General features: G+C 38.9%; 1 protein-coding gene across 11 annotated transcripts in view; it reads right to left on the reverse strand.

Moving 5' to 3' along the window:
• LOC118004980 (ceruloplasmin) overlaps positions 1-24,909 on the reverse strand; it is a 59,570-nt gene that overhangs the window by 19,843 nt on the left and 14,818 nt on the right. For all 11 annotated transcript variants that reach the window (XR_004677751.1, XR_004677756.1, XR_004677753.1 and 8 more), the window contains exons 7-15: positions 21,703-21,842; positions 19,756-19,908; positions 18,033-18,247; positions 9,394-9,544; positions 7,939-8,151; positions 6,637-6,844; positions 4,699-4,838; positions 3,436-3,564; positions 451-557 (exon numbers count right to left, since the gene is read on the reverse strand). Coding sequence is in view for 5 of the 11 variants with exons in the window: in XM_034996614.1 (XP_034852505.1) it covers positions 451-557; positions 3,436-3,564; positions 4,699-4,838; positions 6,637-6,844; positions 7,939-8,151; positions 9,394-9,544; positions 18,033-18,247; positions 19,756-19,908; positions 21,703-21,842 (1,456 nt within the window). In the remaining 6 variants the exon portion in view is untranslated. The remainder of the gene's footprint in view (positions 1-450; positions 558-3,435; positions 3,565-4,698; positions 4,839-6,636; positions 6,845-7,938; positions 8,152-9,393; positions 9,545-18,032; positions 18,248-19,755; positions 19,909-21,702; positions 21,843-24,909) is intronic.

Raw genomic sequence — 24,909 nt, forward strand, 5'->3', positions numbered from 1 at the left:
GGAGAGAGATTTGGACTCGAGATTTAATTCTACAAAAGAATCTTGGAATAAGTTCTGATTTGCAGTTGTTGAGTGTTTTGTTGGCTTTGAAATATTCAATAAAATAGCTTTAGTTGTGCTAGTACTGAGATCAACACTTTTATTATCATTAATAGAGCTCTTAGATCATGTACCTCAGTTCTTTGGGTTTAATGTATTTTTATGTCAAAACACTGTACTTATTAATATTTGATTCTGTTACCCATAATCAGCAGTCATAGGGTTAACACACTTACAACTCTATCCTTAAAAAGAAACAAACCGAAAAATGAAACCAAAGTGAATTGTAGAGAAGCTTCCTTTCCTGGGATTTTAAGATAGAATTGGATCACAGGAAAACTCTAATCTCATCTTCCTTCAACTATGTGTCTAATTTGGGGATTTTCACAAAACAAATGATTTAAAGTTTACCTTAACTTGATCCACAGTTGAATAGTAAGCCCATGGAATACAAGCAGAATCCTCTATTCCAGGTCCAGATCTTTCTGGGATCTCCCATATGTAAGTGCGAGTTTCACCTAAATAAATAAGTGTTAATGTATCTGGTTATATTTGGTATATATTTGCGATACACACACACACACACACGCACACACTAAGTCTTAATAACCAATGATTGTTTTCGGGGATTTAGCGTTAAGACAAACTGTAAGACATATTTTTAGATCTTCTTTGTCAGTTATGAATTAACTAACCATGACACACACATGCAATACCACCAAGCCAGGATGTGGCAATACCAATATCACAATTTGAAGGAATTTTGTAACAGATCTTTTTTTAGCTTGAAGTCTGTTTCTGTAAAACACTGTTTTCAACCATCAAGTCATTTCCCCCAATGTGAGCACCTTCCCCAAACCTTCTCTGTGTTTGTACCTGCATGCCCTGTGTCATTCCCTTGGCCTCAACTTGGCCTTCCTTTTCTCCTTTTTTACCATTATCCCTAGCGATTCCAGAATTCCTGGTGAGGAGCCATTAGCTCTTGGGATCTCATGGGTCACTGACTTGTCACAATGACCTCTTCCCGGGTCTGTCCCATTCTGTCATACCATACGCTGTTCTGTCCCAGCTTTGTCACATACAGGACACTGTCACACCCTGGACCTTGACACTTTGAAGATAGCCAGTTGCTCTACCCTCCTAACTTGCCAAGGCCTTGACCCTCTTCCATGTGCTCTGGGCTCTTCCCCGGGCTGATCTCTGCTTCCAGTCACCTCCGGGTTTCCTGTCCAGCAGTTCACCAGACCTTGACTTTTAGCTGTGGCCACTCACCGTCCACTCCATTTACGTAAACCTCACTGTTACATATTCATGCTGTCAGACTTTCATTAGCCAGATTCTGACAAACCTTTTCTAGGGAATCAAGCAGGACAGGAGGGATGGTCTCAAGGGATGTGGTAGACTTTTTCCTTTTTCTTCAAGTCCTCCATCTTACTCACCCCTACACTGTCACCCTTTTTGTAAGCAGAATCTTTCACTGAGAATATAAAGCATAGATTCACCACCTGAACATATCATCTCTTCATCTACACTCTTAATCTCATAAGCCAAAAAATAATGTTTCCTTCTCTTTTCCATTCCCCCACCTGCTCTGCCACCCATGGTGGATGTCCAAAACCCTGGCGCTGTCCTTGACTCTTCCTTCCCTAACATTTACTAATGCCTGATCTTTCAGCAAGGATTGTTAACACCACCTTTAAAATACAACCAGAATATGACAATTCACCACTTCAGCTGCGTCTACCCTGGTCCACGTCTCATTTTTTTAACCCAGATTATTGCAATAGTCCTCTAACTGTTCCTTTATTCTACCCTGTTTCTGCAGTCACTTACCCACACGTCAACCAGAAGAGGCCTTTATAAAGTGTTCCTCAGATCATCAATCTCCAGCTTGGTTAATAGTATAAAATGTAAGGTTCTAACCATGGCCTCGAGGATTCCCTTTCCTCCTACTGCATCCAGCCCCCTGCCCTCCCTGGGTCTCATCTCACATTCTGTCCCCTGTTTGCTCTGCTCTGGCCTCTGGCCTCCTTGCTGTTCCCATCTCGGGACCTTCAATGCTCTTCCCCCATAACTCCCTGTGGCTCATGACTTAGTATTTAGGTGTCCTCACAAGGGGCACCTCCTCAAAGAAGCCCTCCTGATCACCCTACCTAAAATAGCACTCTTGTTACTTCCTCTCTCTCATCTGCTTTTTTTTTTTTTAAGATTTTATTTATTTATTTAAGAGAGAGAGAATGAGAGAGAGCACATGAGAGAGGGGAGGGTCAGAGGGAGAAGCAGACTCCCTGCCGAGCAGGAAGCCCGATGCGGGACTCGATCCAGGGACTCCAGGATCATGACCTGAGCCAAAGGCAGTCGCTTAACCAACTGAGCCACCCAGGCGCCCTCTCATCTGCTTTAATCTTTTTCATAGCACTGTTTATAAATTAATACTATGTAATTTGTTTATCTCTTTTGGAAGAATGTGAGAGTCACAAGGGCAGGGCTTTTTATTTCTAATGCCCTGAATTGACACGAGCAACTTTATAGCGTAATTTATTTTTTCCTCACTCATTTTTTCTCACTTGCCATATTGGGGAACTGCTAAATTACTAAGAAATATTCCTTTCCTAGAAGCCAACTTTCCAACTAATAGAAGAAAAACATAGTTTTAATTAAAGGAAATACACACGTGTATTTAACCTCTTCCAGCTTTTGCACTGTGTTAAGTGAAGTTACTGAGTTTCTAGTACATGCCAGATACTGGGCTAGAATTGGGGGATTTAAAATTCCACGTGGCAGTCTCTGCCCTTAGGACCCTGCCTTCAGCTACAGTCATGGAAACATTCAACCACACACAATGTGCGGTAAATGCTGCCTGGGCATGGAGAGATCATCTCTGCTCACTCCATCTTGAGTATTTGTAGATATCCAGTACTCACAGATGTTTTCCTTACAGTTCTCCTGTGGGTCTCTCTCTTTCTTGCCCTCTCTCTCTTTCTCCCTTCCCTTCCCTTTCCTTATTTGTGCATAGAGAAGTATACACAGATATACCTCCTTGCATGTCTCTCTTTTTTTTTTAAGATTTTATTTATTTATTTGAGACAGAGAGAGAGAGAGAGCACAAGCTGGGGGTGAGTGGCAGAGGGGGAGGGAGAAGGAGACTTCCCACTGAGCAGGGAGCCTGACATAAGGGCTAATCCCAGGACCCTGAGATCATGACCAGAACTGAAGGCAGACTCAACCAACTGAGCCACCCAGGCACCCCCCTGCATGCAATCTTAACCACTTCCTTCTTCACTTGCTTAAGACACTCATTTGAAAGGAATACGTCTCTGATAATAGTCATTTGTGGAAAGCCTGTAAAGTCTATTAAAATACCCCCCCCCCGCCATCCTGCCCCGCCATAAGTACCTGGTAAAGTTGGAGTAACTGTAGAACTCTCTGTTTTCACCCCATGGGCATGTATTGAGTAGGGCCTTGTGGCCATGTTTTTAAAGATAATTTTAACTATGTCTCCAACATCTGCATGAAGTTGTGGACCTGGCAAGAGCAAAAAAGAACGGTTTATATACCTATTGGATGAGAAGTTCTAACTCAGTAAAAGAAGCAAAGATCAGGTAACTTTCTTAGCATGAAGGCAGGAGTGTGTGTGGCTTCATACTATACTACTCTTGGATTTACACCTGGTCTCGGAGGATTCAGAATAAAAGCATGAGGAATGGTTATCTCTATAAATGGAAACCAAGGGTGTATCTCTCATCAAGAGTCCTACGGGAGGTTTTGGCCTGAAAGTGCCCTGCAGGGCAATGGCCTAATCCTGGTGAGTCAGCAGTGACCCTACCCTGGCCAAGAGTCATTGGGTAACACTTGCTCTCATTTCTCTGCATTTGGACTTCCAGGCCTTCCTGAGTGTGAATTTGTGGCATTTGGAAGGGTGGGTGGGGCCACCCCTCCCATTTCTACCTTATTCTCTAGCCGATCTTAGCTTGTCTGCTGCTAAGAATTTCTACAACCCAGCAACAATGCCATTCCCCCTTGGGTGTCTTATTTCAGGGGCTGAGGATAACACACGCCAAGGTATTCTGTTAGTATGGAAATATGATGAGGTTGGGAGGGAAGTCCCCTGCACTTGATGATTTTCAAGAAAATTCCCAAGACCACTGTTGGTCAGGTTCTTAGACATTCTCTCTTAAAAGGATTCCTGAAAAATCGAAAGCAACTTTCCCCATGCCTTGTGTATGGTAACACTTTTCTTTCTTTATTTCCTTGTCTATGTGTACATTTTTTTCTCTTGGAGTTAATCACTAGATGGCAATTTTAAAAGCAACTAGCTATGATTTGGGAGCCGGGAGAGAGGTGGAATAACAGGGAGAATTTGGTGAAGACTTTCATTAGAACTAATTTCTAGGAATTTCACCAAAATGACAGGCATCAATTTGATGAACACCAAATACGTACAATTTCATTAGTATATGTGATAATACATTGTTTCTGAGAAAAATAAGCAAAACTTTGGTCATATTCTTCAGTAAACACAGGCTTCTCGTTTTTATTGCATAACTTTTATTTTTATTTGAATAGCTTTGACTATGAACTGAGAAATTAAACCCTTGGACACGTACTCTCACTGCACATAGCCCCACATCGCTACCCCACACCCGATGATTAGCGTACCTAGAATGCCCAGATGTTCTTCTTCAGCCTTTCTCTCCACAGGAACTCTGAACGTGCTGTCGGTGTATTGTCGATACGCAACTTTCTTGTACTTGGAGCCTATGTAAAACTCTTCCTTATCTAAAAATGCATTCGAAACACTTCAACAAAACACACACACAACTAAGGTTAGTACTTGTCTTAATGAAAGTGGAAATTGAGTTTTAAATTTTGAATAACAATATAGTTTTCACTCAAGTAATTATGCTGATTTTTAATAGCATTCTCCCATTCCAGCAAGAAAGAATAAGACTTTAGAAATAGATAGACCTGGTAGAAAGTGCTCCTTTCTGGGAGTGAAGCCATCTGAGACCTGTGCTGACTGGCACTAGCTGATCTCCAGCTAGTCATTGCCTGGTGGATCCTCAGTTTCCTCACCCCCAAAATGAAGTATGAGATGAGATGATCTCTAAAGTTTCTCTATAGCCCTAAAATTCTGAGCCCAGATTTCACTGATGAAATGTTCGCTGGTTCCTGCAATGTTTCTGGTTTATAAGAGCCAATATGGCCGAGTGTTTTCAGCCACTCCCTTTATCTTAAGTTTGCAATGACTCCTCATGGCCCCTGTACATTTTTCTTTTCTTTTTAAAGATTTTTATTTATTTATTTTAGAGAGAGAGAAAGGGATTGCAAGCAGGGAAAGGGACAGAGGGAGAGGGAAAGAGAGAATCCCAAAGAGACTCCCCATGGAGCACGGAGCTTGAAGTGGGTCTCGATCCCAGGACCCTGAGATCATGACCTGAGCCAAAATCAAGAGTTGACTGCTCAACCAACCGAGCCACCCAAGTGTGCCAGCTCTTGTAAACTTTTGACTATCTTACCCCCCACCCCCTCTTAAAATAACCTTTTACTCCTTTATACTGCAAATCATACTCCCCATTGAAGTCAAACTAACCAGCTAAGCTTTGCTCAGCTGTAGGTTACCAGAGATGCTATGCACCCCAGATCTGAACACACGTCCATCCCGATCTCTCAGATCATATCCATGAAAGGTTAGTGTAGGACATGTGAAATGACAGAGGGCAAAGTGGTTGGAAAAGTCTTCAAGAAGGCTCTGGTGATACTGCTTTACATGCAGTTTCTGCAGCGTCAACAATGATGCTTTACTTACATTTATTCACAATGAACTTATTATTTTTTACATTTCCATAATGTCCATGTTACTGGTGGTTTTGAAGTATATTTTCCTATAAGTTCTTAGAGGACAAAGACCATGTCTACTATACTGTCCTCAAGAATTTTCTTTTTAAAGATTTTATTTATTTATTTGTCAGAGAGAGAGTAAAGCAGGGGGAGCGGCAGGCAGAGACAGAAGCAGGCTCCCTGCTGAGCAGGGAACACGAGGCAGGACTCGTTCCCAGGACCCTGGGATCATGACCTGAGCCGAAGGCAGACGCTTAACCAACTCAGCCACCCAGGCATCCCTACTCTCAAGAATTTAAAATATTCTTCACACATAATAGTTTTAAGAATATGAAAGAACAGATTACTGAACTGATAAGGAACTCTCTGGAGGAAAAATAAGGGAAGCAGCAAATGGCTGATAAGGAAAATAATATTTTAGCTTTGAATTTAGGCATTAATTTTTGCTCAAGTTTGAAAATCAATAGCAAGATAGGGCACATGAATATAAGAAGACAATCCAACAGAAAAGAAAGGAAGAGGAGTGACTACAAAGAATCAAATGAGACAGATAGAAATTTTCCTGTGAGAAAATTGCGAGAACAGAAATTAATGAGGAAAGGGTCCTGGGAAGCATTTTGTTATTGTTCTGTTGTTATTGTTCCATTGTTACTGTTTAATGCAACTGTTTGTTTTTCTAAAATTTAGCATAATTCTTAATTCTCTGAAAGAGAAAACTAAAAAAAAAAAATTGGGAATCAGAGTCTGGAGAATTACTTTTGTTCTTGTAGGCGATGCAGCTCCCGTTCCCATTCCCTGCTTGGGGAATAATCCCACTCCATCTCCACTGCTGCAATGTAGTAGGTCCTCTCTGCCAGGGAGAGGCTTGGATCGTCAATCTGTTGCTTGCATTTGTTCACCGTGTACTTTTGCTTCATGCCTCCTGTGTAGTGATCGGTTGTCAGGCATTCAACCTCAAAAGTCCCTGGGATGATAAATAAGAAAGCACATCACTCCTTTGCTCAGCACCTTCTATGGCTCCTCAACTCACTCAGAATCAACACCCAAGTCCTTAACGTGGCTCACCTGGATGATCACATCAGCTACCACTCACTCTGCTCCAGTCACAGAGACTTCTTTGCTGTTCTTAGAACAGGTCAAGTGTGTGCCTGCCTCAGGGCCTTTGCCCTTGCTGTTTCCTCTTCCTGGAACACTCCTCCCCAGAATAGCTACATAGCTCATGTCCTCATTTTATTCAAGCTTCTTGTTAATTGTCACCGTCTCAGAGAATTGTTACCCACCTTTCCCCATCAGTCTCCAGCCCCTTTTTCTGCCCTGTTTTTCTTGATAGTACTTATAACCACTATATATATATATATATTTATACTTGCTTCTTGTCTGTCTCCCTGCATTAGAATTTCTACTTCACAAGAACAGATGCTTTATGTCTTTTGTTGACTGTTGTTTTTACGCTTGTCTAATGAATAAAAGAAGAGGTGACATTGGACTTGTCTTACGTTGTAGTGGCATATGATGAACCAGATAAAGCCTGAAGCAAGTTAGTGTGTTTCACGTTTTGGTTAAAGTCCTTGCTTTTTTGTTTCAGTTTGTTTTACTCACTCAGAACCAGGCCTGCAGAAATCTCTGAGGTTGCATGGCTATCCTTCTAGCATAGGACACTCAACTGCAAACAGCCAACAAGCCAACATTACGTGAAGGCTACAGAGAGATGACAGAACTGTTACAGAAGTCATTCCCTTCCTAGTCTGACTTGCCAGCTCTCTTTAAAAGGACCATAACTTAAAAAGAGAGTGTCCTGAGGATTCTACTATGTGGAAATGGGAGGAACCACAGTCTACTCTTCACCTGTCACTCCCTCCCCTCCCCTCAATAAGCAGGAAACAGACCTATCTACCACACACTTGGCTAATAGTGGCCCGGACATGCTCTTCAAGGGAAGGAAGAGCACACACTTGGAGGTTTGGGGAAGGGATGAGTTTAGCACCCAACACAGGATTTTAAACCAAAATGACATGAATCCATTCAATGGAGACTTGTCTTGACTTTAAAGAAATGCACCTTTAGCATCAGGCTGCATGAGGAGTGTCACACTTGCTTGAGGGAAGAGGTTTGCTGTGTCTCTTCTTTCTCCTTTTGACAGATACGTGTTTCCGGTAAAGTAAATCCCGTGTACATCAGCCTCATTTCCAGCACTGAATAAGTACCACATGACTGAATCTCCTTGGCACATGTTGAGACCAGGCTGATTCCCGTACATGAATCCATTCATGGCTGTAAAAGTTGGGAAATGGTATTTTGAAAGTGGTTTATCATCTGTCCTCCTACATGACAACCTCCCAGATTTTCTAGAACCAACTTTGTTGATCTAATTTTTGAAAGACCCGTTCATGCCTTCCCCTCCCCTTTATGTGTCAGGAGTGTCTCTGCTGTACCCAGCACTCCCAGAGCAGTCCCTGGCTGGAAGGGGACTAGCCACTTCTTAGTTCTCTCAAGAGTCAGGTTTGTGAGCACCCAAATGAATGAATAGTAACAGCTATTCCTGGGCACTGTAGACTGGGAACGTGTTTGTTGCTCTGGATGGAAAACTCTCCGATTCATCATGAATGACGAGGAAGAGTGAACGCAGGAAGTTTTCTCTCACTGCTGTTACTAATAGGTAATAGTCTTGACTTCACCAAAATGTAAAAATGCAAACTCAAAAGGAATGTTATCATGATTATTACTAGTATTGATTCAATTAAAAAACAACATTGGTTTGTAACACAACTTTACATTTGTTTCCTCTTACTACAGTGATTTTCACATGTAGTCCATTAGCAGTGTGGGTATCCTGAACAATTAGCTCACTGTCTCTAAACCTCTGGAATTACACTGGAAACGAAAGAGAAAATCTAATGCTAGGTTCCAATTAAATAAAAATTTCTGGAGGTTGCCCTGAGCATTTAAAAAATAGTTTTAACAGTTTTAATAAGACACCCAGGGGATTCTAATTTGTAGTCAAGGGTGAGAATCACTGAAGTTCATTGACAACAGAGAACATATCTTTCTTCATTTTGAATAATAAAATGAGGCTGTCACTATTAAACCACAGATGAGAAGAGTATCTAATCCAGTAGTTCTCAAACTTACGCATGTATCACCTGATGTAGAGGGTTTGTTAAATAGAGATTGCTGGCCCCAGCCATAAAGTTTCTGGCTCAGTAGGTAGGAGTTGGGGCCCAAAAATTTGCATTTCTAACAAGTCCCTGGGTCATGCTAAAGCTGCTGATCCAGGGACAACATTTTAAGGACCATGCATCTAATTGATATATTTTATATGTTTTATTATTCTAGATTAAGTGAAATGAAGAATAATTGACTGATACCTTAAATATCAATGTTATCCTCAGAGTTGTATTTAATCGTTTGTTGAAAATTAATCAATGGGCAAAGCTATTAGCATTTTGGTTTCATTAAAAGCATTACATGAGCAGTACTGGAGTAACTTAATATTGGCAGATGGTGTATACTTACAGTGCATCTTATTAGATTCCTGAAAGTCTTCATCTTCCTTATTCACCAGATGAGGTGCAGTTGTAAACATTCTAATATTTTCATCCAGGAGTAAACTTTCATTCTCATCAAACACTGTGGGAAACAGGTAGAACTCCTTGTCTACATTTTTCTGTAAATCAAAACAAGAACAATGAGTGAAGATAGGATAAGTGAGGTAGAAAGTATGCACACAATACTATTTGGGCACAAACTCACCAAAGGAAGGTTAAGAACTTTCCATTCCTCTTTGTAGATGGGTCTCACGAAGTAGCCCAGTTGATTACCAGAGTTTTCATTACTATCTGTGTAGTAGGTTTTTGGTTCAACATGATCTAAGTCTCTCTCTGCACCTAGAAGTTCTGACTCCTCTCCCCACCTTCCTGCCAGTCATCTGGACAAACATTCTCACTTCCTCTCCCCCTCTCCCTGGTGAAACATAAGCAAGCAGAGATGCTGTCTGGTCTACTGAAATGTTTCAGTAGTTCAGAAGAAGGCAGTCTAAGAAATCAAAGCATATGAGCCCCTGAAAACTAGATCCTCCCTCAAAGAAAAGTTTAGATATTATTGCATGTCTTTTTTCTTTCAGATGAAAAATATGATTATCAAATTTTTAAAATCCAACAAAAGCAGAGACCTAAAGGTTAGATCCTATTGAAAACTGAATCAGTGACAGAGATAATTTTTTGAAAATTTTATTTATTAGAGAGAGAGAGCAGAGGGAGGGGCAGAGGGAGAGAGAGTCTCAAGCAGACTCTGCTCTGAGCACGGAGTCTGATGCAGGACTCGATCCCATGACCCTGAGATCATGACCTGAGCTGAAACCAAGAATCTGACAATTAACTGACTACACCACCCAGGGGCCGCTGTGACGGAGATAATTTTAAGAAAGCTCCCATAAATCAGAAGAAAAGATTCAAAGGTGAAAAATATGTACATAGTAATGATTTCAGAAAGAAATTATAAAAGGGGAAAACATAATGATAATAAATAATAATGGAAATGTTTACCACCATGAAGAGAAAATTCAGATTCAAAAGCTTCACTGAAAAGGCAAAAGTAGTCATAGAGATCTATGCTTAAAAATATTCTGGCAAAATTTTTGAGATTCAGACATAGACAAATTTCTACACTAAGTCATTCTAAAAGTGTTATCACAAACATTGGACTTCTCTAGCACAATAAATATCAGAAGAAGATGGAGTAGCATTTATGTTTTTGAGGGGAAAAGATTACGATACAAAAATTCTATACCTAGCAAAGAACAACAAAGATACATTCTCACATGTGTAGGGATTGTAATAGAGGACTGCTACAGTCACTTGTATTCTGATCTATAGAGTAAACTTCAGTGAAAAGTTTACAGGTCATATTTTCTGATCATAATGCAACAAAACTAAAAAGTACTAATAAAGGAAGATCATATTTGATCCTAATAACTCTTAGAGAGGAAGCAAACATGAATTACTAAGTATTTAGTAAGCAATGTCCATAACAAGGCACAATGTATGGAATACACTAAACATATAAACTGAGAGTCTGAAATACTTTTATTTTTTAATTTTTTTAGAGAAAGAGAGCCCAGCACACACGTGTGCACAGGGGTGGGGGGAGGGGAGAAGCAGAAGGAGAGAGAATCTTAAGCAGGTTGCACTCCCAGTGTAGAGTCCGACTTGAGGCTTGGTCTCATGACCCTGATATCATGACCCGAGTTGAAATCAAGAGTTGGCTGTTTAGCCAACTGAGCCACCCAGGCACCCCAGAAATACTTTTTATTTTAAGTAAAACCAAATAAAAATAGATGTTTGTAAATATCTGAAAATTTTAGAAAAGTAAAATGAAAAAAAGGAGAAAGGAATTAATAAAGAAAAAGATGAACTTTTTAATAAATTAGAGCACAAATTAAAATGGTTAAACCTAAAAATGTATTATTTGAAAAGACCAATGAAATACACAAATCTTTGGCAAGTCTAATAAAAAAAATGAGAGATAACCCAAATATACCACAATAGAACTGAGAAAGGAATATAACCACATATATGGGGAAGGAAAAAAAAGATCATTATGTACATTAATAATAATTCTTCTAAGTTGACTTAGAAGAAGTTACTTGAATAGACCAATATCCATAGGTGAAATAAAATGTGATTAAAACACATTTTAATAGACAAAAAAGAAAAAAGAACAAGTAAAACCCCTAACTACTTCTTTTTAAAAGTCACACAGTTGAAATAATTTTACAGGCAATTTCTTTCAAATCTCTAGGGAGCAGATAATTCCTATCTATTTAAATAGTTCCTGAGTATTCAAAACATGGAACTCTTCCCAATTTATTTAATGAAGATAGTGTAACTATGATATGAGACCTAAGAAAGCACACAAAATCTAAAATAATATCACTTATAGCTTATGTGAGAAATTCTAAATAAAACACTATCAAATTCAATACAGAAATGTAAGTGAAAAAATGTTTTAAAAAACCACAGTGCTCATACCACCAGCATTTTTCACAGAGCTAGAACAAATAATCCTAAAATTTGTATGGAACCCCAAAAGGCCCCAAATAGCTAAAGCAATCCTGATCTAGAAAAGCAAAGCTGGAGGCAACACAATTCCAGACTTAAAGCTGTTATTACAAAGCTGTAGTCATCAAGACAGTACTGTACTGGTATAAAAACAGACACATGGGTCAGTAGAACAAAATAGAAAACCCAGAATTGGACCCACAGCTATACGGTCAACTAATCTTCGACAAAGCAGGAAAGAATATCCATTGGAGGAAAGACAGTTTCTTCAACAAATGGTATTGGGAAAACTGGACAGCAACATGCAGAAGAATGAATGTTTCTTACAACATACACAAAAATAAATTCAAAATGGATGAAAGACCTAAGTGTGAGACAGGAAACCATCAAAATCCTAGAAGAGATCACAGGCAGCAACTTCTTTGACATCGGCTGCAGCAACTTCTTATTAGACACGTTGTTAGAGGCAAGGGAAACAAAAGTAAACATGAACTATTGGGACTTCATCAAGATAAAAAGTTTCTGCACAGTGAAGGAAACAATCAACAAAACTAAAAGGCAACCTACAGAATGGGAGAAGATATTTGCAAATGACATATCTGATAAATCTATAAAGAACTTATCAAACTCAACACCCAAAAAACAAATAATCCAGTTAAGAAATGGGCAGAAGACATGAATAGACATTTCTCCAAAGAAGACATACAAATGGCCAACAGACACATGAAAAATGCTTAACATCGCTCATCATCAGGGAAATACAAATCAAAACTACCATGAGATATCACCTTACACCTGTCAGAATGGCTAAAATCAACAACACAAGACACAACTGGTGTTGGCAAGGATGCAGAGAAAGGGGAACCCTCTTACACTGTTGGTGGGAATGAAAACTAGAGCAGCCACTCTGGAGAACAGAATGGAGGTTTCTCAAAAAGTTAAAAGTAGAACTGCCCTATGATCCAGCAATTGCACTATTAGGTATTTACCCAAAGGATAAAAAAATACAGATTCAAAGGGGTACATGCACCCTTTATAGCAGCATTATCAATGATAGACAAACTATGGAAAGAGCCCAAATGTCCATCGACTAATGAATGGATGAAGAATAAGTGATAGATAGATAGATAGATAGATAGATAGATAGATAGATAGATAGATGATAGATAGATAGATAGATAGATATAGATGACAGATAGATAGATATACCTATATCAGAATATTACTCAGCCATCAAAAAGAATGAAATCTTGCCATTTGCAATGATGTGGATGGAGCTAGAGTGTATTATGCTAAGCAAAATAAGTCAGAGAAAGACAAATACCATACGACTTCCTTATATGTGGAATTTAAGAAACAAACCATAAAGGGGCGCCTGGGTGGCTCAGTTGGTTAAGCGACTGCCTTCGGCTCAGGTCATGATCCTGGAGTCCCGGGATCAAGTCCCACATCGGGCTCCCTGCTCAGCAGGGGGTCTGCTTCCCCCTCTGCCCTCTTCCCTCTTGTGCTCTCTGTCTCTCATTCTCTCTCTCTCTCAAATAAATAAATAAAATCTTTAAAAGAAAAAAAAAGAAAAAAAGAAACAAACCATATGAACATATTGGGGGGATAGAGATGGAAACAAACCATAAGAGACTCTTAACAAACTGAGAGTTGCTGGAGGGAGGTGGGTGGGGAATGGGCTAGATGGGTGATAAGTATTAAGGAGGGCACTTGTTGTGATGAGCACTGAGTGTTGTGGTAAGTGATGAACCACTGAATTCTACTCCTGAAACCAATACTGCCCTGTATGTTCACTAACTAGAATTTAAATAAAAATTTGAAAACAAACAAACAAAAAACCCCACAGTGTTCAAGTAACATTTTTCCCCAGAAGTGCAAGACTGGTTCAACATTAGGAAATACTTAAGGTATTTGGTCATGCCTATAGGTCAAAGGAGAAAAGATTTAAAATAATTTTTTAAATAATATTTTTTAAATAAATTTTTTAAATAAAATTTTTAAATAAAATTACACATTTTGGCACTAGCTACTCCCCCCCTTTTCCCCCAGATCTTTGCAAGGCTCCCTCCTTAAAATTTAGATCTCACCTCAAATATTACATCCCCCTTATCTAAACTAGGATTTCTGTTCACTATCCCATTACCCTGAATAAAAATTCCATGTTTGTGGATAGGAAGACTCAATACTGCCAAGTTGTCAGTTCTTCCCAATTCAATCTATAGATTCAATGCAATCCCAATAAAAATACTAGAAAATTATTTGTGGTTATCAACAAAGGGATTCTGAAGTTTATACGGAGTGGCAAAAGGCCCAGAATAGCCAACATAATATCGAAGAAGAACAAGGTTGGAAGGCTATTTCCCAACTTCAAAATTTACTACAACACTACAGCAATCAAGACACTATGGCATTGGCGAAAGAATAGACCAATAGATCAACGGGAAGAATCGAGAGACCAGAAGTAGATTCACATGAATTTAGTCAACTGATCTGACAAAGGAGCAAAGGCAATACAGTGGAACAAAGATAGTCTTTTCAACAAATGGTGACATAACAACTGGATGTTTACATGCAAAAAAAAAAAATGAATCTAGACACTGATTTTACACTCTTCACAAAAATCAACTCAAAATGGATCACAAACCAAAATCAAAACAAATAAAATAAATGTAAAATAAATAAAGCTCCTAAAAGATAACATAAGAAAAATCCAGATGACCTTGGTGATAACTTTTTAGATACGCACCAAAGACACAACCTGTAAAAGAAATAATTGATAAGCTGGATTTCATTAAAATTACAGTTTATGCTCTATAGAAGATAATGTCCAGAGAAGTGAGAAGACAATCCACAGAACGGGAGAAGATATTTGCAAAAGACACATCTGATAAAGAACTGTTATCTAAAATACTAAAGAACTTTTAAAACTCAACATTAAGAAAATAAACAATTAACCTATAGGCAAAGACCTTAGCAGACACCTCACCAAAGAAGATACACAGATGGAAAACAAGCATATGAAAAGATGTTCCACTTCATATATCATTAGGGAAATGCACATTAAAACAATGGTGGGATACCACTACACACCTATCGGAATGACCAAAATCTGGAACACCGACCATACCAGATACTGGCAAAGATGTGGAACAACAGGACCTCCTGTTCATTTCTAATGGGAATACAAAATGGTATAGCCATTTTGGAAGACAGTTTGGGTGTTCTCTTACAAAACGAAATACACTTTTACCATACAGTCTAGCAATTGGTCTCCTTGGTATTTACCCAAAGGGGCTGAAAACTTAATGTCTACACAAAACTCTGCACATGGATATTTATGGCAGCTTTATGCATAACTGCCAAAACTTGGAAGTAACCAAGATGTTCTCCAGTAGGTGAATGGATAAGCAATCTGGTACATTCAGACAATGGAACATGATTCAGCACTAAAAAAGAATGAACTATTGAGCCATGAAAAGACTTGGAGGAAACTTCAATGTGTATTACCAAGTGAAAGAAGCCAGTCTGAAAAGGCTACATAGTGTATGATTCTAACTATACAACATTCTGGAAAAAAGGCAAAACTATAAAACATTAAAAAGACCAGTGGTTACCGGGGGTTGGGTATCAGGAGTAGGGAATAAACCGGTGGAACACGGGATTTTTAGGGCAGTGAAAATATTCTATATGATACCATAATGGTGGATACTTTCATTATACATTTGTCTATACCCATAGAATGTAAACACCAAGAGTGTTTACACCTTAGTGTAAACTCTGGACTTTGGATGATAACACTGTGTCAATGTAGGTTCATCAGTTGTAACACATGCACCCCTCTGCTGGAAATGTTGATATTGGGAGAGGCTGGGCGGAGCTGGGGGGGGCAGGTAGGGGATATATGGGAAATCTCTACTTTCTTCTTAATTTTGCTGTTAACCTTAAAGTGCTCTGAAAAATTAAGTTGAGAAAAATAATAATGAAAAAAAATTAAAAATGAACTGTAAAGCTAAAAATGAAAGGTGCTGGTATTAAGGGAATAGGTGACAGGGGAGAAAGAATAGGAGCCAGACTTCTTTGAATATGCCTCTTTTTGTAGATTTGATGTTGGAACCAGGTAAATATTTTACATTATTATAAAATAATATTACAATTTTAAAGGCAATCCCTAAAAGAAATAGAAGTAAAATTAATTAAATAAACCTGTATATCTAGTGGGTAGCAAAACTACACAGAGAGGAACTATTCCAAGTGACTTTAACTTTGTAATTTGACTGAACATCCCTAGTGGGATCTACTCTAAGGACAAAAAGGGCTGCAAACAAATCTTAAATTGTTTTCAGTAATTATATTGCTGGCTGTAGTGTTGTAATTGTGATTCTGAGGCTGTTGTATGTATGTTGTGGGATGAATTGAGTGAATGTTTATGTTGTTATCATTGAGAACTAAGATTTTTCAGTGTAGTTGAAGGGAGATACAGATGTAAGATTAATAAAGTTAAGTAAAAAACAATAAGAATCCTTAGACCTGACTTTTAATAGAAAGTATCAGTATGAACTCATGATTAATTTTATCTTAAAAAATTTCCTTCTCCAGTTCTGTCCATTGAAAAGGCCTAGAAACAATGATGAAGCCAATAGAAATGAGTGAGTACCCATAGTGCCCAGATTGTGGTTCTAAAAATAATTTCTTCCTGAAAAGAACTAGGGCTTCTTGGGAGAAATGGCTGATTTCAGGTCTGGCTCAGAAAGTGTGTAATATGAACTTAAAACAGCTTTTTACACCAAAAATCAAGGAAGCTTCAAAGACTACCAAGTTCGTGTAAAAATGAAGGAATCAACCTGAACAAATCCTCTTAGTAGCAAAAAACAGGATATTTGGGGCATCAATAGGGATAATGTTAATGAATTCAAACACACCAAATATTCTTAAATCCATGAGTTCACAATAGCACTTAACAAGAAAATAAATTATTAAGAATCTTTGAAGTATGTTAGAGAACTATTACTTTGAAAACTTGTAGATAAAGGGAAAGAATCAAGCATTTGTCATTCCTTTCTTATAGAATATGTACCTCAGGCTAACCAAATAATCCATTAAGGGAAGTTTCTGTTTAAAGAAGTATACTGGCTAATAAATAAAGAAGAATGATGAGATCAGGATGTTACTATTGTGCAATCCCTGATTAGTTTACGAATCTAGGAAATGATTCTCAGGGGCTGACAACATTCCCAACTGTATAGTATATATTCTCTGATAGAAGTACCCAGTACTACACACGAAGTAGTATTGAAAAAAAGAATCTAACCTGAATTTGATCAGACCTGTAGATCTAGCTACTGATTTATAGGAAATTGAGAGAAAAAGGAAGAAACTTTCTTGCTGAATGACACCCCAGGAATACGAACAGTACATCCAGGTGTGGGAAACTTCCATAGGATAGATGACCCTTGAGACAGAAAAATGCAAGGAAATAACCTTGAGAAACACAACAACTGATTGCAATGAGCGTCATTTTTTGGGTACTGATTCAAACAACAAACTTGAAACAATTAAGAGGCAGCTGGAAAAAGGGGAGCGTTAATTGGAAATGTTATGATACAATTTGATTAAAAATTGATGATACTAACATTATTATGATGATGATTCTAAGGTATGATAATTATATTGAAGGCATTTTTTTAAAGAGCCCTTATCTTTTAAAGGCTCATATTACAATACTTAGAGATAAAAACATGATGGAGTTAAGTATTTCTCTTTTCTGGTCAAATGGTCATTTCCTCCTTTAAAAATGCTTTAAACAATACTTTCCTTAGTGAATGTTGAGTGACCAATTACTTTTTATTTGTGTGTTGAAGTCTAAATGTATCATAAAAGACCTTGGGTTTCAAGGAAAGTCTGTTTCCAACTCATTTGAAATAATCATGTTAGCCAGAGAACCTCTGCATAGTAGAGCTCTTATGAGCTGGAGAAAAATTTGTAATAAACAGTGTGTGTTAAATCCTCACTGTCTCAAAACCCAGAATTTTCCTTATAATAATGATAATTCAAAGGGATTGGGAAATCATTTATATTTTCCCTCATTGGACTCACCAGTCTCCCATTTGCAAGTAAACTTCCTTTCCTGCATATTTTCATTGGCCCGATAAGCCCAGTGAATATATCTTTGGTGGGATCCACAGCAGAATAATACATCTTAGATAGACAGACAGGATCTTTGTAAGTGGGTCCCACTTCTTTGGGGACAGTCCATTCGTAGGTGAATGTTTGTTTGGGTGCTACATGTGAAGCTGAAGGAGAAGGCACACCTGTGAGAAATGTCACATTGGAGAGGTTAAGTATGCTTTCTAATGTGGTCATTTGAGCCACCCAGTGGACTGGGTTTCGTCTGAGACAACCCACTTCTCAGTTCCTTTTTATGAATTAGAATGAAACCCTACTTGAATGGCATCCCCCTTGTGCTCCTGTGTCAGGTCACAGATGGGTGTGATTTCCTTCAGGAAGCCTCCTCTTAACCAGTCTGCGGTTGGTGCCTGCTACGGTCCAAATGTTTGTGTCCTCCTAGAATTCACATATTGGAATCCTAATGCCCAATGAGATAGTCTTAGAAGGTGGGGCCTTTGGGGGGTGATTAAACCTTGAGACTGGGGCTCCCCTAAATGGGATTAGTGCCCTTACAAGAGAGATCCCACAGAGCTCCCTAGCCCCTGCTACCATATGAGAACACAGCAAGAAGTCTGAGACCCAGAAGAGGGTCCTCATCCAACCATGCTGGCCCTCTGATCTTGGACTTCCAGTTTCCAGAACTGTGAGAAATAAATTTCTGTTGTTTATAAGATATCCAGTCTGTGGTATTTAGTTACAGCAGCCTGAACAGACTAATACAGGGCTGCTCTCACAGTCCCTGATGATGCCCCCAGCGCTTTTCATGTTAGATTATGTGTATTTCCCCACAAATAGAACGTAACCTTCCTGAAGCAAGCATCGTCTCAGTATTTCCTTTGCTGGAACAACACCTGAAAAGAGGGGGTAATCCATACATTTTCTATTGAACACAACTGAATTGAAAATAACTTCAGACCTAAAAGGCAACTGCAGATGATCCTGTTCAAATATCCTGATTTTATACTTGGGGAAACTGAGACCAGAAAGACTGAATAATTTGCCCACAGTCATACTGCAAGAAGTGGCAAAGCCATTCATCTTCATCGGTCACCCTGACATATAAAAATACCCAAATGCATGCATAAAATGGAATGTTTGTGTTATTAAAGTTATATTAAAATGCTTACAATGCTAAGGAAGCAAACTCAGTACAAAAACACAATGACAAGTATTATATACTATGATCTCAACTACATTCAAAATATATATTATATGTACACAGATGGAAGAGTGGGGGGTTATATAAGAATATAATAGTGGTTATCTATAGAACTGTAGATAATATTTTTGGCTGTACCTTTTTATATTTTTCAAATATTCTAAAATGAGCATCTAATCTTATAATTGCAAGAACATTTTTCAAATCTAAAAATCACCCAAGTAGTACTCCAGAAATGTATAATTGATATAATCCCAATAAGTTACTACCAGCATTGTCAAAAATCATCCAATCAAGGCAGGACAAAATTCCATACAGCAGTTGGAAATGGAAGGAGAAGAGGTTTCCTTACTTCCTGGCGTGATGTCTAAGAATGATATACGAGCAGTTTCCTTGGAAGTTCCTGCCTTCAGTTTTTGCAGGGCAGTTTTCCCTGGCTGACCAGCACAGTGGGTTATTAAATGTTGTGTGGTTATAGAAGGTGGTACTCACTTTCATTCAGGGGGTTGTGAAGTGAGGTATAATATGTGCCCTCGTTGTTCTTACTGACCCTCACCCCAGTTGGCTCAATACTGAGGGGATATGCTCCTTTGTTATGGAAAGTGACTCTGATCGTATCTCCCACCTCTGCCCAAATGACAGGACCTAGGGACAAAGAGAGCATTATTAGTCTTCCTTGGTATATAACATACAGAATACTTAAGACAGTTGTTTTCTTTGGCTTGTCCTCTGGCAGAAACTGCTGGAAGCAACATCTTATTTATGGCAAATGGATCATCTTTTTTTTTTTTTTTTTTTAAAGTCTCGTATCAACTTGACATGGCAAGGCTAGAAAGAGATAAGAAGGATTTTTTTTTTTTTAAGATTTTATTTATTTATTTGACAGAGAGAGACACAGCGAGAGAGGGAACACAAGCGGGGGCAGTGGGAGAGGGAGAAGCAGGCTCCCTGCTGAGCAGGGAGCCCGATGTGGGGCTCGATCCCAGGACCCTGGGATCATGACCTGAGCCGAAGGCAGACACTTAACGACTGAGCCACCCAGGCGCCCAAGAAGGGCTTTTTGATTTAACTTCAGGTTAAGGAAATTTGTTAGCATTTTGATCCAAGTCGGTTCACCAGCTTTATACATTGACAAGAAACTGTTCAGTGTCTATACTCTCCTTATCCTAGCCTTCTATTTGCCAGATATGTGATATTTGTCCCAAGAATCAGGGGGCTGCTAGTTAAACCTTGACCACCCAAAGAGGGTAAGTTAAATTGTCTTGGATGTAAAGGTAACGTTTTTGTGGATTTTCTGTCACCAAAATCAATATTGTTACCAAATATAGAATAAAAACATAGATATATAGTACATATTTTATGGACTATATAAAATGATATTTATTGAGAGCTTCTCATGTGCTTTTCTGAGTGTTTATGTGTATTAACTCCTTTAATCCTTACAGCATCTTTATGAGTTAAGGACTGTTATTGTTATTTTTTTAAAGATTTATTTATTTATTTGAGAGAGAGAGAGAGAGAACACGTGGCAGGGGAGCAGAGGGAGAAAGAAAGAGAAGCGGACTCCCCGCTGAGTGAGGAGCCCAATGCAGGGCTGGATCCCACAACCCTGAAATCATGACCTGAGCCGAAACCAAGAGTCAGACGCTTAACTGACTGAGCCGCCCAGGTGCCCCAGGACTGTTATTGTTATTATTGTTCCCCTTTCACAGAAAGAGAACAGGCATAGCAAACTAAGTACTTTCAGAAGTCACACAGCTAATAGGTGAGGAGTGAGGATAGTCTGGATCCAGACTCTGTGTGCTCACCCACTATATTCTGTCTGAAGGTCTGAGTGAGAACAGGTCTCTAGGCTGTGCGCAAGGCTCTAAGACTGACCCAGCCTTTTTCATTAGTAGCCTGGATTTTATTTCCAGGGGAATGTAATTTCAGCTAAGAATAGAGGCTAACAGCTTTGCTGTCTATTTAAACCAAGCCATAAACACAATTCTCCTTACCTCTTTTTTTTTTTAAGATTTTATTTATTTATTTGAGAGACAGAAAGCACAACAGAGAGCAAGAGTGGGGAGGAGAGGGAGAAGCAGACTCCCTGCTGAGCAGGGAGCCTGATGTGGGGCTCGATCCCAGGACCCTGGGATCATGACCTGAACCGAAGGCAGATGCTAATCGACTGAGCCACCCAGGCACCCCTCTCCTTACCTCTTGAAGAAAAAAAAAAATCATCATTTGAAGTCAGCAGAGTTTTCAATGATGAAGATTTACTATTGGTAATTTACATTGGAAAAGTAACTAGCTGCTACCTTTAATTATTGAATGACCTTCCACGTCCCTAGTTTCTATGTAGAAATCGTACTGCAGGTCCTGAAGTTTCTATTCTTTCTGAGGTTGGGTAGCTCAGGACAAGAGTACAACAGTCACAAATATTCTGCATGGACTCACCCAGGAGGCCAAGATGTTCCTCTTCAGGGCCTCTCTTCTTTTGATTTGTGAAGGAGGCATCTGTGTATTCACGATAAACCAGCTTTTTATAAGATCCTCCAATTCTTGTAGAACCCTGTTCAAAAAATACCTCTGAAGCACTGCCAAAAGAAAAAGGGTTTATCACTGGAGTTGAAAGCAGAACAGAAAGCAGGCATTCACATAGGACAAATTGAAGAGCAAAATTATGACCAGTGCTCAAAGGTAATTCTCATGTACGATTTGCCAAATATTCAAACAGAAGCAGATGGTACTAGGCACGTCATAGAAGGATGTTCAATTAATGAGTGGAGTATATGGTATGGAGGTTTCACTTTTTCAAGTGAAGTGAAAAATTGTAAGATGGCCCATGTCAACCCCTGATAGTTATTAAGTGTTCTACAATAGAATCTTTTTAACAAATTACGAAATGTTTAAAAATACAGTAGCTACTGTTAATTGCATATCAGCACCAGCTGGGTACTTAGGAGCTTTCATTTGTTATCTGAAACTCACATGATAAGGCAACAAAGTTGGCATTATTCTCCCCATTTTACAAATGAAGAAATTAAATTTCAGAAAGGCATTTGACTTGCCAAAGTCATTCCATTCATCTCTTCTCCCATTTGACGAATGTACTGGACACCTGCTTTTTGCCAGGAACCTTGTTACATGTTGATGGCATAACCATAAGCAAGCTGGACCCATCCCTGTCCACAAGGACTTTACACTGATCAGAGAAGACAGACTATGAACCGATCAACATAATAACATGCAATAAGCACAGGGCATTATGGAGTAGTTCTCCTGGGCTTGGAGAAAGTGGTGGGAAGAGGCCCCAAAGGCTTTCCAAAGAAAGTGATTTTTCAAAACTATCTAGAGGAGAGTCAAGTTAAAAAAGATGAAGTATATGTGGTGGGGAGAATGGGGTGGGTGTTTACAAAGAGGAAATACCCTATGGAAGGCTTGGAGGAAAGAGTGAATATGGCATGTTTTACAAAATATGATAGGAGCAAAGTGTACAGGGAAGGGCAAACAAGAGAGAAAGAGGCAGAAGAGAGAGAAGGAGGCTTGGGGAGATGGCGGGGGCAGCAGGACCTAGTTAAAGTTTCAGTGCTCCATCCCAGAGCAGTAGGAAAGCTTTAAAAGATGTGAGCATTCAGGAGCAGTGTTTTAAGAGGATGCCTCAGGTGGGGGAAAAGTAGATAATTGTTGGAAACATTTAGGATATAATGAGGCAGTACTGATGAGGAGGGAAGGAGGGAGTGGTGAAGTGGGGAGTCAGGGATGGTACTCAGGTTTCGGGCTTGACTGATGATGCGTAGTGATATTATTCACAGAGAGGAGAAAGCTCAGATATATGGGGGGAGACAATAGGTTCAGATTTGGACATACTGATTTGGAGGGCCTCATCCAAATGGGGTGTCTCTTAAGCAATTTGAAATGCAGGTCTACAATTTACAAGAGCCTTCTGGGCTGAGCTGCAGCTTTGGAGTCATTGCATCTGGATGTCAGTGTAGACTGGGGCTTAAATTTCTGCTTCAGGAATCACAGACCCAGTTGTGATTCCAACATGTTTCCCACGGATATTGTCCTCTGATGAAGGCTTGTTACAGTCTTGTACCTGGAAAAAGGCCTGGAGACCAGCTGAAAATCACAGGCCCAGCTATTGACCAGTTGTGTGTCATTGAGTAAGTTACTTGACCTTTCCAAGTAGCTGGGTGGCAAATAAGGCTTCTCTTAGGAGGTGATGTCTGAGTAGAGACTTGAAGCAGGGGTGTGGCATAATCTCCTCAACATTTTCGAAAGCTTACTTTGGGTGCTTTATGGAGGATGGACAGTAGGAAAGGAAGACTGAGCAGGGAAGAATGGCTGGGAGGCTCTGGAAATCATTGGACATGGACAGGAGTAGTTTCTGTGAATCAAAGGACACTATCAAGAGAGTGAAAAGAAAACCTATAGAATGGGAGAAAATATTTGCAAACCATATATCTGATAAGAGGTTAATATCCAGAATATATAAAGAAGTCATAGACTTTAACAACCACCACCAACAGAAACAAAAACAAACAACCCAATTCAGCAATGGGATAAGGACTTGAACAGATATTTCTCCAAATCACCAACAAGAACATGAAAAGATGCTCAACATCTCTAATTAGGAAAATGTAGGTCAAAACCACAATAAGATACAACTTCACCCCCAATAAGATGCCTATGATAAAAAAAATGGAAAATAAATATTGGTAAGGATGTGGAGAAATTGGAACCCTTGTACATTACTGGTGGGAATGTAAAATGGTACAGCCACTGTGGAAAACAGTAAGGCTGTTCCTCAAAAAATTAAAAATACAATTGTCATATGACGGAGCAATTCCATTCTTAGGTATGTACACAAAAGAATTGAAAGCAGGGATGTAAACAATACTTGTCCTTCCATGTTCATAGTTGCGTTAGTCACGATAGCCAAAAAGTGGAAACAACCCAAATTTTTATCAACGGATGGATAAATAAAACATGGTACATGCATACAATGGAATATTATTGAACCTCAAAGAGGAACGAATGCTACGACGTGGATGAACCGTGAAAACATTATGCTAAGTGAAATAAGCCAGACAAAAAAGGACAACTGCATTATGTCCCTTGTATTAATTGCCCAGAATAGGCAAATTCATGGAGACAGAAAGTAGAAGTTATCAGGGATTGGAAAGCTACTGTTTAATGGATACAGACTTTCTATTCAGAATGATGACAAAGTTCTGGAAATGGATAGTGTGGATGATGGTACAACTTTGTGAATGTACTTAACCCTGCTGGATTGCACAATGCTGTATTTTCTTTTATTTTTAATTAATTAATTAATTAATTTTTATTTTAATTCAATTAGCCAAGGTATATTGCTGTGTTTTCGTGAAAGGAAAGCTAATGCATTGATCAGTCTAGTTGTTTTCAGTATTTTCTGAGGAATTTTTTGAGCCTCTGATAATTTTTAAAACCACTTTCTTTCATGAACTCAAAAATCATATTTTTCAAACTGGGACTCATACCAGACACCTTAGTAAATATTTAGCAGTGTTGTTACTCAGTTTCAGGTACCAATTAAAATGTTAATTGCTGAATCCATCTTTTATGCTCTTTCTTTCTTTCTTTCTTTCTTTCTTTCTTTCTTTCTTTCTTTCTTTCTTT

The sequence above is a fragment of the Mirounga leonina genome, unplaced genomic scaffold, assembly GCF_011800145.1.
Source record: "Mirounga leonina isolate KUSES-001 unplaced genomic scaffold, KU_Mleo_1.0 Mir_115, whole genome shotgun sequence".
Lineage (NCBI taxonomy): Eukaryota > Metazoa > Chordata > Mammalia > Carnivora > Phocidae > Mirounga > Mirounga leonina.